The following is a 19,867-nucleotide window of genomic DNA, read 5'->3' on the forward strand; positions in this document are numbered from 1 at the left end:
TTGTCAGAAAAGATTGACAGAAATATAGCTGAGCCACCGGAGCACATTTCTAATTCTTGTTCTTGTTGTGACTTATTTATGTTTTGTCTTACTTTGCTATGGCCAAACCTAATAAGAAGCATCTCTGTATAAGGCTAACCAAATGTTACCTTGTCTAGAAGTGGGAGCCAGATATATAAGAGATGTGGGTAGCAAAGTTTAGACTCACCATCTTGAATATGTCTCCATTCGGGAGGGGGGGGGGGGGCGGAGGTGGTGAGTTCATGGCGTTGCTCTTCAGTCCCCTGGCGGCACTCCTCGACCTTCTTGAGCGATCCTCTTCTGACCTTCCACCTATTCCATCTTGATGCTGTCACCACAGCACACTGAAGATTGAATGTAAGGTTCCCCCTTTATATATTATAATTCAAATCAGCAAATAAAAAAGCTTTCATTCTATTGGCACCATGAAATGGTGGTTTAGGTGTTAAGTAGTGTATGGGTTATTGCGGTTTAGGGGTTAATAGTGTAGTGGGGTAGTTTGCGATGGGTGATGTGGTGGATTAGGGGTTAAGTAGCATAGGGGTAATTGCGGTGGGGGTTATGGAGGTTTAGGGTTTAATGGTGTAAAGGGTTTATAGTGATGGGGCTATGGTGGATTGGGGTTAATAGTGTAGCACAGTAGTTTGCGATGGGGGATGTGGTGGATTAGGGGTTAATAGTGCTGGGGTGGATAGTGTAGGTTGTGAAACTTAATAGTAATGGGGTTTTTGTGTGTAGTGCAACATTTTTTCAAGTGCAGACCCTTTACGTGTAAAATGTGATTGGATTTACTTTCAACTTGTAATATGAACATAAGTTACCTAGATATAGTTATTAAATTATGTAAATTTTAACTTCTGATACCTTACCCATTTGTATAGTATAAATCGGAACTTTAGAACGCTTTCCTGCCTGTGGCAAAGCATTTCTCACCTTTAGAGTAACCAATTTTCAAGCATGAACAAAGGAACTATTTTTTTTGCTGCAATATTATCTGTTCCTTAATTTACTGGCTTAACCAATAAAACATAGCTGCTTAAAAGCACAGCAAACTCAAAATTAAACTTTGGGGAGTCAGATAGAATACACAACTTTAAAGTGATGGTAAATTCATCAAAGTAAGTTTGCATAGTTTAAATGTACTTTTAATTTTGAGCATATTGATGTGATTATTTATGTCAGAAACACAATATATCTTGTGTATGACCCCCTTTTTATGAGGCTTTGTTACCTGTTTCAATGCTGCCTCTGTCTCAGAATTTCTTATTCTTCCATTTGACAGGCAGCTGTTGCAGTCAATAGGAGTTGCACCATACGCCCTATGTAAGACACTGCCAGCATGCTCTGTGCTGGTAACTTGAAGCCGACTCAGCCAGAAGTAGAACGGCACAAGCGCAGTTCGCTACGCTATTTGTGCTTCTTAAACAGTGAATTTGCTTTACCATAGCGATTCACAGTAGCAAGGCTGAGTCGGCTTCAAGTTACCAGCACAGAGCATGCTGGCAGTGTCTTACATAGGGCGTAAGGTGCAGCTCCTATTGGCTGCAACAGCTGCCTGTCAAAAGGAAGAATTAGAAATTCTGAGACAGAGGCAGCATTGAAACAGGTAACTGAGCCTCATAAAAAGGAGGTCATTCAAAAGATATATTGTGTTTCTGACATAAATAATCACATCAATATGTTCAAAATTATTATTATTATTATCATTTATTTGTATAGCGCCGCCAAATTCCGTAGCGCTGGGTACAACGATGGGGGTATACAATGACAAAGATCTGTGATACAATACAAAACATAACAAGACTAAACAAATCTAGCACAGGAGGAAGAGGGCCCTGCTCCGGAGAGCTCACAGTCTATAGGTTTAGGGTGCAGAGACATAAGGTTGGGGTAGCTTGTTACATCGGTTGTATTTGCAGCAGTGAGTAAGGCAGTTCATGTACATGTATTAGCTTGGTTCGGATGCGGGATGGAGGAGAGATGGTAAGCCTCTCTGAATAGGTGGGTTTTCAAGGATCTTCTGAAGCTATACAAGGTTGGAGACAGTCTGATGGAGCGGGGTAGAGAGTTCCAGAGGACAGGGGCAGCACGTGCGAAGTCTTGGAGGCGGGAGTGGGATGTAGAGATAACAGGAGTGTAGAGACGTAGGTCAGAGTTTGAACGAAGAGGACGGGATGGGGAGTATTTCACGATGAGAGAGGAGATATAGTTGGGAGTTAGACTGTTGAGTGCTTTGTAAGTTAGGGCTAATACTTTAAATTGTATTCTGGAGTGTATGGGGAGCCAGTGTAGAGACTGGCAGAGCGGAGCAGCTGATGTAGATCGTCGACTTAGGTGGATGAGTCTAGCAGAAGCATTCATAATAGATTGGAGGGAGGAGAGGCGGTGTTTTGGAAGGCCATTTAAGAGTAGATTGCAATAATCAATGCGTGACAGGATGAGGGAATGAATAAGTATTTTTGTAGTATTTTGAGTAAGGAAGGGACGAATTCTGGAAATGTTGCGTAGGTGTGACCGGCAGGATTTGGTAAGCGTTTGTATATGTGGGTTGAATGTGAGTTCTGAGTCTAGTGTGACCCCAAGGCAGCGGACCTGGGGTGAGGTGTTGAGAATAGAGTCTCCAACCATCAGAGAAATGTCAGGTGTCGGATGTCTCGAAGAGGGGTGAATAAGAAGCAGCTCAGTTTTGGACAGATTGAGTTGGAGGTAGTGTAAAGACATCCAAGAGAAAATTGCAGAGAGGCAGTCAGAAATCTGGTTGAGTAAAGAGGGAGAGATATCAGGAGAGGAAAGATAGATTTGGGTATCATCAGCATATAGGTGGTACTGGAATCCAAAGGAGGCTATAAGTTTTCCAAGGCAGGATGTATAAAGAGAGAAAAGCAAGGGACCCAAGACAGAGCCTTGCGGTACTCCAACTGAGAGAGGCATAGGATCACAAGATATGTTGTTAAAGGAAACTGAAAACGAGCTGTTTGAAAGATATGATGCAAACCAGGAGAGGGCTGTGTCTCGGATGCCAAATGAATGTAGTATTTTTAGGAGGAGAGGATGGTCAACTGTGTCAAAAGCTGCGGACAGGTCAAGAAGAATTAGTAATGAGTAATGGCCTTTTGCTTTGGCTGATAACAGGTCATTTGTTACTTTAGCAAGAGCGGTTTCTGTTGAGTGTTTAGGGCGGAAACCAGATTGTAGTGGATCAAGTAAGGAGTTAGTTGTGAGAAATTGAGTTAGCCGATTATAGACTAGTCGTTCCAATAATTTTGAAGCAAAGGGAAGTAAGGAGACCGGTCGATAGTTAGAAGGCGTGGAGGGGTCAAGCGAGGGCTTTTTTAGGATTGGTATGATTGACGCATGCTTGAATGTGTCAGGAAATGTGCCAGCAGTGAGGGATTGGTTAAAGAGATGAGTTAGGGTAGGGGTTAGTGAAGCAGAGAGAAGGGGAATAAGTCGTGAAGGAATAGTACTTTAAAACTATGCAAACTTACTTTGGTGAATTAAGTTTAAACAACTTTGCAATTTACTTCTATTATCTTTTTTTGTTCTTGTGGTATCCTTTGTTGAAAAGCATACCAGGAGCAGCACTACACTACTGGGTGCTAGCTGCTGATTGGTGGCTGCACATACATGCCTCTTGTTATTGTGTGAACACAAAGGATCAGCACAGCACAGTTCCAAAAGTTGCTTATTTCAAACATAGAATGTCCTGGTGCAGCACCTGATAGACCCCCCTTCACTGGGTCCCAGCGTGTACTTCAAACAAGACACAAAGGGGCCGATTTATGAAAGTGTGAATGTACATGATCCGCTGTAGCGATCATGTCCCCCGCACATTGATAAATGCCGACAGCATATGCTGTCGGCATTTATCATTGCACAAGCTTTTTACTAGACATGCTTGTGCAATGCTGCCCCCTGCACATTCGTAGGCGATCCGCGGCTTGCTGTCCACCACCTCAGAGCAGGCGGACGAGTTAAGGAGCAGTGGTCTTAAGACCGCTGCTTCTTAACTCCTGTTTCCAGCGAGCCTGAAGGCTCACGCGGAAACAGGTGTATACAGACCCATTCAGGCCGTGATAAATCGACCCCCATAGTGGCACTCAGAGTAAGTAACTGTACCTTTTTATTAAGGTGAGCAACATTTCAAGGCTCCTGCCCCTTTCTCAAGCTTGAGAAAAAGGGCAGGAGCATGGAAACGTTGCTCACCTTAATAAAAATGTACAGTTACTTACTCTGAGTGCCACCTGTGTGTCTTGTTTGAACTGCCTCTTGTTATTGACTCACTTAACATGTTCAACTAGCAATTTGATAGGAGAAGTAAATTGAAATGTTTTTTAATTGTATGTGCTCTATCAGAATTGTGAAAGAAAAATATTGTGTTTCATTTCCCTTTAAGTAGTGTTGTTTTATAATGATACATAAACGGTATAATATATAGGATATAAACCATTATGGCCTAAAAAGGAGCTAAAGAATATTAGCGCTATTGTGCACTTACATCGCTCATCAAGAGGGCTTCTATTTTTGTGCTTATATTACAAGTCCAAAGTTATATCCCATTGATGGTGCGCTAAGCTGAGGTGATCTGATTTGTCATGCTGTTATGTGCTAAACTATTAATAATGGGTTTCTTCAGGTCTTAAAAAGTGCTAAATATTACAGTGTTGTTTTGGAAAATACCAAATTGTGAATTATTCCCTGAATAAAGTCACCCAAAAGATAATACACCCTACGCTATTAAAGGGACATTAAACACTAAATACATGCTAGATAGAATGATGCATTCAAAGAAAAGGTTAGTCCATGACTAACATGTAGATGTATTTTTTAAAGTTTCATTAGTTGTTTAAAAAGTGACAAAATAAGTGTAAAGTTTTAGGGGGGTAGTTATCAAGCCGTCAACCTCAAATACGCTGGAATTCCGCAGCGTATTTGTGGCGAGGCTGATTCGCCTTAGTTATCAAAGGCTAGATAGCGGCAAAAGTAGAATTTAGTGACGTAAGCTTCGATCCGCCGGACTCAGTCCGACACAGATCGATTCTTACGTCACTCCTGATGTTCCGCACACAAGTGCGGCACAATCTGACTACTTTTGCTAGTTATAAAAAAACTAGCAGGTACGCTCGGCACTTTTCCGGCCCAGCGTACCTGGTTTTAAATCCGCCGCCCTGGAGGCGGCAGATCCCATAGGAATCAATGGGAGTCTGACCATAGCGAAAGTTCATGTTCGCTGCTGCCCGACATCCCATTGATTCCTATGGGAGCTGTCTACACCTAACACCCTAACATGTACCCCGAGTCTAAACACCCCTAATCTGTCCCCCCTACACCGCCGCAACTAAATAAAGTTATTACCCACTAAACCGCCGCTCCCGGAGCCCACCACAAGCTACTCTAACATATTAACCCCTAAACCGCCGCTCCCTGACCCTGCCGCAACTATAATAAATGTATTAACCCCTAAACCGCCGCTCCCAGACCCCGCCGCAACCTATATTAAACTTATTAACCCCTATCCTGCCCCCCCTACACCGCCGCCCTCTATAATAAACTTATTAACCCCTATCCTGCCGATCCCGGACCTCGCCGCAACTAAATAAATAGTTTAACCCCTAAACCGCCGCTCCCGGACCCCGCCGCAACCTATATTAAACTTATTAACCCCTAATCTGCCCCCCTACACCGTCGCCACCTATAATACATTTATTAACCCCTATCCTGCCCCCCTACACCGCCGCTACTGTAATAAATTTATTAACCCCTAAACCTAAGTCTAACACTAACCCTAACACCCCCCTAACTTAAATATTAATTAAATAAATCTAAATAATATTTCTATTATTAACTAAATTAATCCTATTTAAAACTAAATACTTACCTTTAAAAAAAACCCTAATATAGCTACAATATAAATAATATTTACATTGTAGCTATTTTAGGATTTATTTTTATTTTACAGGTAACTTTCAATTTATTTTAACTAGGTACAATAGCTATTAAATAGTTATTAACTATTTAATAGCTACCTAGCTAAAATAAAGAGAAATTTAGCTGTAAAATAAAAACTAACCTAAGTTACAATTACACCTAACACTACAATATCATTAAATAAATTATTCCTATTTAAAACTAAATACTTACCTGTAAAATAAACCCTAAGATAGCTACAATGTAATTAATAATTACATTGTAGCTATTTTAGGATTTATATTTATTTTACAGGTAACTTGGTATTTATTTTAGCTAGTTAGAATAGTTATTAAATAGTTATTAACTATTTAATAACTACCTAGCTAAAAGAAATACAAAATTACCTGTAAAATAAATCCTAACCTAAGTTACAATTTAACCTAACACTACACTATCATTACATTAATTAAATAAATTAACTACAAATAACTACAATTAAATACAATTACATAAACTAACTAAAGTACAAAAAATAAAAAAAGCTAAGTTACAAAAAATAAAAAAAATAAGTTACAAACATTTAAAAAATATTACAACAATTTTAAGCTAATTACACCTAATCTAAGCCCCCTAATAAAATAACAAAGCCCCCCAAAATAAAAAAATTCCCTACCCTATTCTACATTAAAAAAGTTCAAAGCTCTTTTACCTTACCAGCCCTTAAAAGGGCCTTTTGTGGGGCATGCCCCAAAGAAAACTGCTCTTTTGCCTGTAAAAGAAAAATACAACCCCCCCAACATTAAAACCCACCACCCACATACCCCTAATCTAACCCAAACCCCCCTTAAAATAACCTAACACTAATCCCCTGAAGATCATCCTACCTTGAGTCGTCTTCACTCAGCCGAGCCACCGATGGAACTGAAGAGGAGATCCGGAGTGGCAGAAGTGATCCTCCAAGGGGCGCTGAAGAAGTCTTCCATCCGATGAAGTGATCCTCCAGGTGGCGCTGAAGAAGTCTTCCATCCGGGCGATGTCATCTTCCAAGCGGCGCTGAAGAAGTCTTCTATCCGGGCGATGTCATCTTCCAAGCAGGGTCTTCAATCTTCTTTCTTCAGGATCCATTTTCATCCCACCGACGCGGAACATCCTTCTTTCCCGACGGACTACCGACGAATGAAGGCTCCTTTAAGGGACGTCATCCAAGATGGCGTCCATTCAATTCCGATTGGCTGATAGGATTCTATCAGCCAATCGGAATTAAGGTAGGAAAAATCTGATTGGCTGATTGAATCAGCCAATCAGATTGAAGTTCAATCCGATTGGCTGATCCAATCAGCCAATCAGATTGAGCTCGCATTCTATTGGCTGATCCGATCTAGCTAAAATAAATACAAAATTACCTGTAAAATAAATATAAATCCTAAAATAGCTACAATGTAATTATTAATTACATTGTAGCTATCTTAGGGTTTATTTTACAGGTAAATATTTAGTTTTAAATAGGAATAATTTATTTAATGATAGTGTAGTGTTAGGTGTAATTGTAACTTAGGTTAGTTTTTATTTTACAGGTAAATTTCTCTTTATTTTAGCTAGGTAGCTATTAAATAGTTAATAACTATTTAATAGCTATTTTACCTAGTTAAAATAAATTGAAATTTGCCTGTAAAATAATTATTATTTATATTGTAGCTATATTAGGGTTTATTTTAAAGGTAAGTATTTAGTTTTAAATAGGATTAATTTAGTTAATAATATAAATATTATTTAGATTTATTTAATTAATATTTAAGTTAGGGGGGTGTTAGGGTTAGTGTTAGACTTAGGTTTAGGTGTTAATATATTTATTAAAGTGGCGGCGGTGTAGGGGGGGCAGGATAGGGGTTAATAAATGTATTATAGGTGGCGACGGTGTAGGGGGGGCAGATTAGGGGTTAATAAATTTAATATAGGTTGCGGCGGGGTCTAGGAGCGGCGGTTTAGGGGTTAATACATTTATAAGAGTTGCGGCGGGGTCTAGGAGCGGCGGTTTAGGGGTTAATACATTTATAAGAGTTGCGGCGGGGTCTAGGAGCGGCGGTTTAGGGGTTAGTAACTTTATTGAGTTGCGGGGGACTCCGGGGGCGCCGGTATAGGGGGTAGAACAGTGTAGTTTAGTGTGGGTGCTTAGTGACAGGCTAGCAATAAAGCTGTAAAAAAGCCGAAGAGCAGCGAGATCGGATGAGTGATAACTCTCACAGTCCGCTGCTCATCGCCCCGTACTTGGTGCGCGGCTTTTTGACAGATTTATTGATAACTTAGGCGAATTTTTTCAGGTCCGCGGCGGCGATGGTAGGCGAGCTTAGGCGGGCGTATTGGGCCGGCGAAGGCAGGAAAGTTGACACGTTGATAACTACCCCCCAGAGGCCTAGATTTGGAGTTTGGCGGTAAAAGGGCTGTTAACGCTCCGCGGGCTTTTTTCTGGCCGCACCATAAAATTAACTCTGGTATCGAGAGTTCAAACAAATGCTGCGTTATGCTCCAAAAAAGGAGCGTAGAGCATTTTTACCGCAAATGCAACTCTCGATACCAGAGTTGCTTACGGACGCGGCCGGCCTCAAAAACGTGCTCGTGCACGATTCCCCCATAGGAAACAATGGGGCTGTTTGAGCTGAAAAAAAACCTAACACCTGCAAAAAAGCAGCGTTCAGCTCCTAACGCAGCCCCATTGTTTCCTATGGGGAAACACTTCCTACGTCTGCACCTAACACCCTAACATGAACCCCGAGTCTAAACACCCCTAACCTTACACTTATTAACCCCTAATCTGCCGCCCCCGCTATCGCTGACCCCTGCATATTTTTTAACCCCTAATCTGCCGCTCTGTAAACCGCCGCAACCTACGTTATCCCTATGTACCCCTAATCTGCTGCCCTAACATCGCCGACCCCTATATTATATTTATTAACCCCTAATCTGCCCCCCTCAACGTCGCCGACACCTGCCTACACTTATTAACCCCTAATCTGCCGAGCGGACCTGAGCGCTACTATAATAAAGTTATTAACCCCTAATCCGCCTCACTAACCCTATCATAAATAGTATTAACCCCCTAATCTGCCCTCCCTAACATCGCCGACACCTAACTTCAATTATTAACCCCTAATCTGACGACCGGAGCTCACCGCTATTCTAATAAATGTATTAACCCCTAAAGCTAAGTCTAACCCTAACACTAACACCCCCCTAACTTAAATATAATTTACATCTAACGAAATAAATTAACTCTTATTAAAAAAATTATTCCTATTTAAAGCTAAATACTTACCTGTAAAATAAATCCTAATATAGCTACAATATAAATTATAATTATATTATAGCTATTTTAGGATTAATATTTATTTTACAGGCAACTTGGTATTTATTTTAACTAGGTACAATAGCTATTAAATAGTTAAGAACTATTTAATAGCTAAAATAGTTAAAATAATAACAAATTTACCTGTAAAATAAATCCTAACCTAAGATATAATTAAACCTAACACTACCCTATCAATAAAATAATTAAATAAACTACCTACAATTACCTACAATTAACCTAACACTACACTATCAATAAATTAATTAAACACAATTGCTACAAATAAATACAATTAAATAAACTATCTAAAGTACAAAAAATAAAAAAGAACTAAGTTACAAAAAATAAAAAAATATTTACAAACATAAGAAAAATATTACAACAATTTTAAACTAATTACACCTACTCTAAGCCCCCTAATAAAATAACAAAGCCCCCCAAAATAAAAAATTCCCTACCCTATTCTAAATTAAAAAAGTTACAAGCTCTTTTACCTTACCAGCCCTGAACAGGGCCCTTTGCGGGGCATGCCCCAAGAATTTCAGCTCTTTTGCCTGTAAAAGAATAAATACAATACCCCCCCCCCCAACATTACAACCCACCACCCACATACCCCTAATCTAACCCAAACCCCCCTTAAATAAACCTAACACTAAGCCCCTGAAGATCTTCCTACCTTGTCTTCACCATCCAGGTATCACCGATCCGTCCTGGCTCCAACATCTTCATCCAACCCAAGCGGGGGTTGGCGATCCATAATCCGGTGCTGAAGAGGTCCAGAAGAGGCTCCAAAGTCTTCCTCCTATCCGGCAAGAAGAGGACATCCGGACCGGCAAACATCTTCTCCAAGCGGCATCTTCGATCTTCTTCCATCCGGAGCGAAGCGGCAGGATCCTGAAGACCTCCAGCGCGGAACATCCATCCGGACCGACGACTGAACGACGAATGACTGTTCCTTTAAGGGACGTCATCCAAGATGGCGTCCCTCGAATTCCGATTGGCTGATAGGATTCTATCAGCCAATCGGAATTAAGGTAGGAATTTTCTGATTGGCTGATGGAATCAGCCAATCAGAATCTAGTTCAATCCGATTGGCCGATCCAATCAGCCAATCAGATTGAGCTCGCATTCTATTGGCTGTTCCGATCAGCCAATAGAATGCGAGCTCAATCTGATTGGCTGATTGGATCGGCCAATCGGATTGAACTAGATTCTGATTGGCTGATTCCATCAGCCAATCAGAAAATTCCTACCTTAATTCCGATTGGCTGATAGAATCCTATCAGCCAATCGGAATTCGAGGGACGCCATCTTGGATGACGTCCCTTAAAGGAACAGTCATTCGTCGTTCAGTCGTCGGTCCGGATGGATGTTCCGCGCTGGAGGTCTTCAGGATCCTGCCGCTTCGCTCCGGATGGAAGAAGATCGAAGATGCCGCTTGGAGAAGATGTTTGCCGGTCCGGATGTCCTCTTTTTGCCGGATAGGAGGAAGACTTTGGAGCCTCTTCTGGACCTCTTCAGCACCGGATTATGGATCGCCAACCCCCGCTTGGGTTGGATGAAGATGTTGGAGCCAGGACGGATCGGTGATACCTGGATGGTGAAGACAAGGTAGGAAGATCTTCAGGGGCTTAGTGTTAGGTTTATTTAAGGGGGGTTTGGGTTAGATTAGGGGTATGTGGGTGGTGGGTTGTAATGTTGGGGGGGGGGTATTGTATTTATTCTTTTACAGGCAAAAGAGCTGAAATTCTTGGGGCATGCCCCGCAAAGGGCCCTGTTCAGGGCTGGTAAGGTAAAAGAGCTTGTAACTTTTTTAATTTAGAATAGGGTAGGGAATTTTTTATTTTGGGGGGCTTTGTTATTTTATTAGGGGGCTTAGAGTAGGTGTAATTAGTTTAAAATTGTTGTAATATTTTTCTTATGTTTGTAAATATTTTTTTATTTTCTGTAACTTAGTTCTTTTTTATTTTTTGTACTTTAGCTAGTTTATTTAATTGTATTTATTTGTAGCAATTGTATTTAATTAATTTATTGATAGTGTAGTGTTAGGTTAATTGTAGGTAATTGTAGGTAGTTTATTTAATTATTTTATTGATAGGGTAGTGTTAGGTTTAATTATATCTTAGGTTAGGATTTATTTTACAGGTAAATTTGTTATTATTTTAACTATTTTAGCTATTAAATAGTTCTTAACTATTTAATAGCTATTGTACCTAGTTAAAATAAATACCAAGTTGCCTGTAAAATAAATATTAATCCTAAAATAGCTATAATATAATTATAATTTATATTGTAGCTATATTAGGATTTATTTTACAGGTAAGTATTTAGCTTTAAATAGGAATAATTTATTTAATAAGAGTTAATTTATTTCGTTAGATGTAAATTATATTTAAGTTAGGGGGGTGTTAGTGTTAGGGTTAGACTTAGCTTTAGGGGTTAATACATTTATTAGAATAGCGGTGAGCTCCGGTCGTCAGATTAGGGGTTAATAATTGAAGTTAGGTGTCGGCGATGTTAGGGAGGGCAGATTAGGGGGTTAATACTATTTATGATAGGGTTAGTGAGGCGGATTAGGGGTTAATAACTTTATTATAGTAGCGCTCAGGTCCGCTCGGCAGATTAGGGGTTAATAAGTGTAGGCAGGTGTCGGCGACGTTGAGGGGGGCAGATTAGGGGTTAATAAATATAATATAGGGGTCGGCGGTGTTAGGGGTAGCAGATTAGGGGTACATAGGGATAACGTAGGTGGCGGCGCTTTGCGGTCGGAAGATTAGGGGTTAATTATTTTAAGTAGCTGGCGGCGATGTTGTGGGGGGCAGGTTAGGGGTTAATAAATATAATACAGGGGTCGGCGGGGTTAGGGGCAGCAGATTAGGGGTACATAAGTATAACGTAGGTGGCGGTCGGCAGATTAGGGGTTAAAAATTTTAATCGAGTGGCGGCGATGTGGGGGGAGCTCGGTTTAGGGGTACATAGGTAGTTTATGGGTGTTAGTGTACTTTAGGGTACAGTAGTTAAGAGCTTTATGAACCGGCGTTAGCCAGAAAGCTCTTAACTCCTGCTATTTTCAGGCGGCTGGAATATTGTCGTTAGAGCTCTAACGCTCACTTCAGAAACGACTCTAAATACCGGCGTTAGAAAGATCCCATTGAAAATATAGGCTACGCAAATGGCGTAGGGGGATCTGCGGTATGGAAAAGTCGCGGCTGAAAAGTGAGCGTTAGACCCTTTAATCACTGACTCCAAATACCAGCGGGCGGCCAAAACCAGCGTTAGGAGCCTCTAACGCTGGTTTTGACGGCTACCGCCGAACTCCAAATCTAGGCCAGAGTGTCTATAAAACACTGGGAGCTGCCATGTTGTAACTTGTGTTACCTTCTCTGCTCTGCCAATTAGGGACAGTTATACATAGGTCATTAGAGTGTGCAGCCAATGGTTGTGCTGGATTTAACAGTGTTCTGCACTTCCATTTCTAACAGGAACTGAAAAGCTCACAATTTCAGAATGGAATTACAAGCAAAGAGGACAAAATAAATAATGAAAGAATATTGCAGAGTTGTTTTATATATACAATTTATCATTTTATATTACCATCTCAAAGTGTTTAATGTCCCTTTAATTGCGCTCCACTGTAATCTAGCCTTATACTAAAAATGTACTCATTATAATATTTATTGTTGGTGAGTTCTAGTTAGTGAATTGTGTAAATTGTGGCACGCTTGATTATATTTAGATTTAAACAGTATCTCACTTTTTTTTAAAGCTATGTACAGCTCTTGGTTTGATCATGTCAAAGGATGGATGCAAATGAAGGATGACAGCAGATTTTTATATATTACATATGAGGAGCTACAGCAGGTAAAGTAAAAGTTTTAGGCAAAAAAATCAATTTCTTTACTTTTAAAATATAGAATTCATAGTATATTTATTAATGGTGTTGCAAAATAAAAAGCATGTTAATACATTGTACAAACAAAAGGGTATATTCTAAACCATTAAAAAGCATATCAAGAACTTTTTTTCTACAAATCCACCATCAGAAGGCTAGATTACGAATGGAGCTGTAATTACTGCTCCCGCTCGCACGCTAACTTCGCTTGACTTCTGCTTTGTGCGTATTACAAGTTGAAAGTAAATATTTTTCACTTGCATGCTCTTTTAAAAAAAATGTATTTTATTTTGGGCGGCAAAGAGCTAAATGCTCTTCTAAGGGCAATACTAGCCAAATGTCCTTATCAGGGCAATTTTTAGAGATTGGTTTTTTTGGTAGCTTTTTTTATGGGGGGGGGGGGTGGGGGGGTAATTGAAAAAGAGCACTTTAGGGCAATGCCCTACAAAAGACCATTTTAACGGCTATTGCTGTAGTTTAATGTTTTTTATGATTTCTGGGTGTTGTGGTTTAAGGGTTAAAAGAGTTGAGGGGTATTTTGCGATGTGAGGGAGTGGTGGTTTAGGGGTTAATAGAGGGGTATTTTGTCATGTGTGGGTGTGGCGGTCTAAGGGTTAATAGAGAAGGGGGGTATTTTGCAATGTGGGGGTATGGTGGTTTAGCGGTTAATAGAGTAGTGGGGTAATTTGCAATGTGGGGGTGTGGGGGTTGAGGGGTTAAAAGTGTAGAGGGGTAGTTTACGATATGGGGGTGTGGCAGTTTAGGGGTTAATGGATTTTAAAATATGGAGAGCATAAATTACAGAGTTTTTACAAATTAATTTGCAGTAATTTAAATAGTACTCCTCTTGTAATGTAGATTTGAGCATAAAGAACCCATTTACGCTCTATGCACTAACAATAGCGATCCAATCGTAAATCTGGTCCAAAGTCTACAGGAATTATTGTAGATGAATCATTATTACCCTTTTTAAAAGGAACTACAATAAATATCCCAGTGTGCTGGTAATACATATTACTTGGCTTTAATTGTCTTGAAATTAAATTGGAACATATATTTGTGCTATATACCTAAATGTCATAAACTAAACTTCATAAACAACATTGCAACTGTGATAATAACTATATAATATCCAAATAATATAAAAAAAATTGTAATAAATGCATACTGAAGTGTATTCCAGTCCTTAAAAAGAGCTGTATAACGTGCTTTATACAGGTTTTCACATGTTTATAAAATACAAGGTAATTCAAGTCAATTAAGAAACTCAGTTAATGCACGTGTTTTGCACCAAGTAAATACCACTAAGGCTGTGCTGGTTATTTAGGCCATAGATTAAACATGCAAAAAGATATCCATGTTGAATCTGAAGCTTTTCGAATAGCAGCCTTTGATGAGCTAAAATAATTGCCACTTTATGTCGACTCATAGACACATTAAATTATACACTGATATAAGCCACATTCCTCCCCACATTTGCCAGATGATTTACTTGATGTGAGTAGTTAAAGGGTTGGTGTGTAGTGCTCTATCTGCATTTTGTGGATGATGCAGCACTTGCGAGGGGCTGTGGGTGTATTCGAGTAGAGTGTGGGTGGGACCTAAAACCAGAACACAGAAGGCATGCAGTCAGGAAGCCGGTGTTCTGTAATATTCTTCTACGTTGTTACGTTTCCCTACTTACGGCCACGCCTACAAAAAACTTGCAAACACAGTTGTGCACGCATGCGCTCACTGCTGCAGTAGGAAAATATTACAGAACCTGCCTAAAATAAACTTGTAAATATACTACAGAGCACGCATGCGCGCAATGCTGCAGTCGGCAAATATTACAGAACTGGTACGTCCCTAATTTTGGCACTAGCTGGGGCAATTTAAATAACAGTGGCAAAGAAAGGCTTCATAATCATATTAATGAAAAATGTCCAATCATTTAATCAAACTAATCCATATTTTGCCACTGTTATTTAGATGTCACCACCTAGTGCCAAAATTAATCAAACAAAAGCGTACAATAAATTTAAAAATAAAGCCTTTTTTTTGCCACTGTTATTTAAAATTGCCCTGTGATACTATGAACTATCAGTGTTTGCGGGACATAATTTCCTGCCCACTGCGCGACTGACAGCTCTGTCCTGGTGATTTGTTTGATTAATTTTGGCACTAGCTGGTGACATCTAAATAACATTGGCAAAGATTTGTTTGATTAAATGATTGAACATTTTTCATTAATATGAAGCCTTTGTTGCCACTGCCATTTAAATTGCCCCAGCTAGTGCCAAAATTATGGACGTACCAGTTCTGTAATATTTGTCGACTGAGGCAATGAGCGCATGCGTGCTCTGTAGTATATTTACAAGTCTATTATAGACAGTGAGCTCATGTGTGCACAACTGCCTTTGCAAGTTTTTTGTAGGCGTGGCCGTAGGTAGGAAAACATAAAGCAGTAGGAGAATATTACAGAACACCTGCCATACCCTCCAACCAGTGACATTCCTGCTGGATGTGAGACAGTTCAGAGGTATGAAATCATATTAACCATAAGCTGTAAACTATTAATTGAAATGTAAATACATTTCACAAACATGCAAAGTTGACTCTGGAAACTAAAATATGAATAGAAGTCATGAAACCCTTACTGTCACACTGATGAGATGCCCCATGTCATATGCCATGAAACCCTTACTGTCACACTGATGAGATGCCCCATTTCATATGCCATGAAACCCTTAATGTCACAGTGATGAGATGCCCCATGTCATATGTCATGAAACCCTTAATGTCACACTGATGAGATGCCCCATGTCATATGCCATGAAACCCTTAATGTCACAGTGATGAGATGCCCCATGTCATATGCCATGAAACCCTTAATGTCACAGTGATGAGATGCCCCATGTCATATGCCATGAAACCCTTAATGTCACACTGATGAGATGCCCCATGTCATATGTCATGAAACCCTTAATGTCATACTGATGAGATGCCCCATGTCATATGCCATGAAACCCTTAATGTCACACTGATGAGATGCCCCATGTCATATGCCATGAAACCCTTAATGTCACACTGATGAGATGCCCCATGTCATATGCCATGAAACCCTTAATGTCACACTGATGAGATGCCCCATGTCATATGTCATGAAACCCTTTATGTCACACTGATGAGATGTCCCATGTCATATGCCATGAAACCCTTTATGTCACACTGATGAGATGCCCCATGTCATATGTCATGAAACCCTTACTGTCACACTGATGAGATGCCCCATGTCATATGCCATGAAACCCTTAATGTCACACTGATGAGATGCCCCATGTCATATGCCATGAAACCCTTAATGTCACACTGATGAGATGCCCCATGTCATATGCCATGAAACCCTTAATGTCACACTGATGAGATGTCCCATGTCATATGCCATGAAACCCTTTATAGCACACTGATGAGATGCCCCATGTCATATGTCATGAAACCCTTACTGTCACACTGATGAGATGCCCCATGTCATATGCCATGAAACCCTTACTGTAACACTGATGAGATGCCCCATGTCATATGCCATGAAACCCTTAATGTCACACTGATGAGATGTCCCATGTCATATGCCATGAAACCCTTTATGTCACACTGATGAGATGCCCCATGTCATATGTCATGAAACCCTTACTGTCACACTGATGAGATGCCCCATGTCATATGCCATGAAACCCTTACTGTCACACTGATGAGATGCCCCATGTCATATGCCATGAAACCCTTAATGTCACACTGATGAGATGCCCCATGTCATATGCCATGAAACCCTTAATGTCACACTGATGAGATGCCCCATGTCATATGCCATGAAACCCTTAATGTCACAGTGATGAGATGCCCCATGTCATATGTCATGAAACCCTTAATGACACACTGATGAGATGCCCCATGTCATATGCCATGAAACCCTTAATGTCACACTGATGAGATGCCCCATGTCATATGCCATGAAACCCTTAATGTCACACTGATGAGATGTCCCATGTCATATGCCATGAAACCCTTAATGTCACAGTGATGAGATGCCCCATGTCATATGTCATGAAACCCTTAATGACACACTGATGAGATGCCCCATGTCATATGCCATGAAACCCTTAATGTCACACTGATGAGATGCCCCATGTCATATGCCATGAAACCCTTAATGTCACACTGATGAGATGTCCCATGTCATATGTCATGAAACCCTTACTGTCACACTGATGAGATGCCCCATGTCATATGCCATGAAACCCTTAATGTCACACTGATGAGATGCCCCATGTCATATGCCATGAAACCCTTAATGTCACAGTGATGAGATGCCCCATGTCATATGTCATGAAAACCTTAATAACATACTGATGAGATGTCCCATGTCATATGCCATGAAACCCTTAATGTAACACTGATGAGATGTACCATGTCATATGCCATAAAACCCTTAATGTCACACTGATGAGATGTCCCATGTCATATGCCATAAAACCCTTAATGTCACACTGATGAGATGCCCCATGTCATATGCCATAAAACCCTTAATGTCACACTGATGAGATGTCCCATGTCATATGCCATAAAACCCTTAATGTCACACTGATGAGATGCCCCATGTCATATGCCATAAAACCCTTAATGTCACACTGATGAGATGTTCCATGTCATATGCCATAAAACCCTTAATGTCACACTGATGAGATGCCCCATGTCATATGCCATGAAACCCTTAATGTCACACTGATGAGATGTACCATGTCATATGCCATAAAACCCTTAATGTCACACTGATGAGATGTCCCATGTCATATGCCATAAAACCCTTAATGTCACACTGATGAGATGCCCCATGTCATATGCCATAAAACCCTTAATGTCACACTGATGAGATGTCCCATGTCATATGCCATAAAACCCTTAATGTCACACTGATGAGATGCCCCATGTCATATGCCATAAAACCCTTAATGTCACACTGATGAGATGTCCCATGTCATATGCCATAAAACCCTTAATGTCACACTGATGAGATGTCCCATGTCATATGCCATAAAACCCTTAATGTCACACTGATGAGATGCCCCATGTCATATGCCATAAAACCCTTAATGTCACACTGATGAGATGTCCCATGTGATATGCCATAAAACCCTTAATGTCACACTGATGAGATGTCCCATGTCATATGCCATAAAACCCTTAATGTCACACTGATGAGATGCCCCATGTCATATGCCATGAAACCCTTAATGTCACACTGATGAGACACCCCATGTCATATGCCATGAAACCCTTAATGTCACACTGATGAGATGCCCCATGTCATATGCCATGAAACCCTTAATGTCACACTGATGAGATGCCCCATGTCATATGCCATGAAACCCTTAATGTCACAGTGATGAGATGCCCCATGTAATATGCCATGAAACCCTTAATGTCACACTGATGAGATGCCCCATGTCATATGCCATGAAACCCTTAATGTCACACTGATGAGACGCCCCATGTCATATGCCATGAAACCCTTAATGTCACACTGATGAGATGCCCCATGTCATATGCCATGAAACCCTTAATGTTACACTGATGAGATGACCCATGTCATATGCCATGAAACCCTTAATGACACACTGATGGGATGTCCCATGTCATATGCCATGAAACCCTTAATGTCACACTGAGGAGATGCCTCATGACATATGCCATGAAATCCTTAATGACACACTGATGGGATCTCCCATGTCATATGCCATGAAACCCTTAATGACACACTGATGGGATGCCCCATGTCATATGCCATGAAACCCTTAATGTCACACTGATGGGATGCCCCATGTCATATGCCATGAAACCCTTAATGTCACACTGATGAGATGCCCCATGTCATATGCCATGAAACCCTTAATGTCACACTGATGAGATGTCCCATGTCATATGCCATGAAACCCTTAATGTCACACTGATGAGATGAACCTTGTCATATGCCATGAAACCCTTACTGTCCCACTGATGAGATGCCCCATGGTATATGCCATGAAACCCTTAATGACACACTGATGAGACGCCCCATGTCATATGCCATGAAACCCTTATTGTCACACTGATGAGATGTCCCATGTTTTATGCCATGAAACCCTTATTGTCACACTGATGAGATGCCCCATGTCATATGCCATGAAACCCTTAATGACACACTGATGAGATGCCCCATGTCATATGCCATGAAACCCTTAATGACACACTGATGAGATGCCCCATGTCATATGCCATGAAACCCTTAATGTCACACTGATGGAATGTCCCATGTTTTATGCCATGAAACCCTTAATGTCACACTGATGGAATGTCCCATGTCATATGCCATGAAACCCTTAATGTCACACTGATGAGATGAACCTTGCCATATGCCATGAAACCCTTAATGTCACACTGATGAGATGCCCCATGTGATATGCCATGAAACCCTTAATGTCACACTGATGAGATGCCCCATGTGATATGCCATGAAACCCTTAATGTCACACTGATGAGATGCTCCATGTCATATGCCATGAAACCCTTAATGTCACACTGATGAGATGCCCCATGTCATATGCCATGAAACCCTTAATGTCACACTGATGAGATGCCCCATGTGATATGCCATGAAACCCTTAATGTCACACTGATGAGATGCC

At 40.6% G+C, this 19,867-nt stretch overlaps 1 protein-coding gene across 1 annotated transcript in view; it reads left to right on the plus strand.

The window, feature by feature from the left end:
• LOC128638054 (sulfotransferase 2B1) overlaps window positions 1–19,867 on the plus strand; it is a 133,529-nt gene that overhangs the window by 102,343 nt on the left and 11,319 nt on the right. Inside the window, exon 7 of the mRNA XM_053689924.1 lies at window positions 13,041–13,135. Coding sequence (XP_053545899.1) covers window positions 13,041–13,135 — 95 coding nt within the window. The remainder of the gene's footprint in view (window positions 1–13,040; window positions 13,136–19,867) is intronic.

The sequence above is a fragment of the Bombina bombina genome, chromosome 8 (assembly GCF_027579735.1).
Source record: "Bombina bombina isolate aBomBom1 chromosome 8, aBomBom1.pri, whole genome shotgun sequence".
Classification (NCBI taxonomy): Eukaryota; Metazoa; Chordata; class Amphibia; order Anura; family Bombinatoridae; genus Bombina; species Bombina bombina.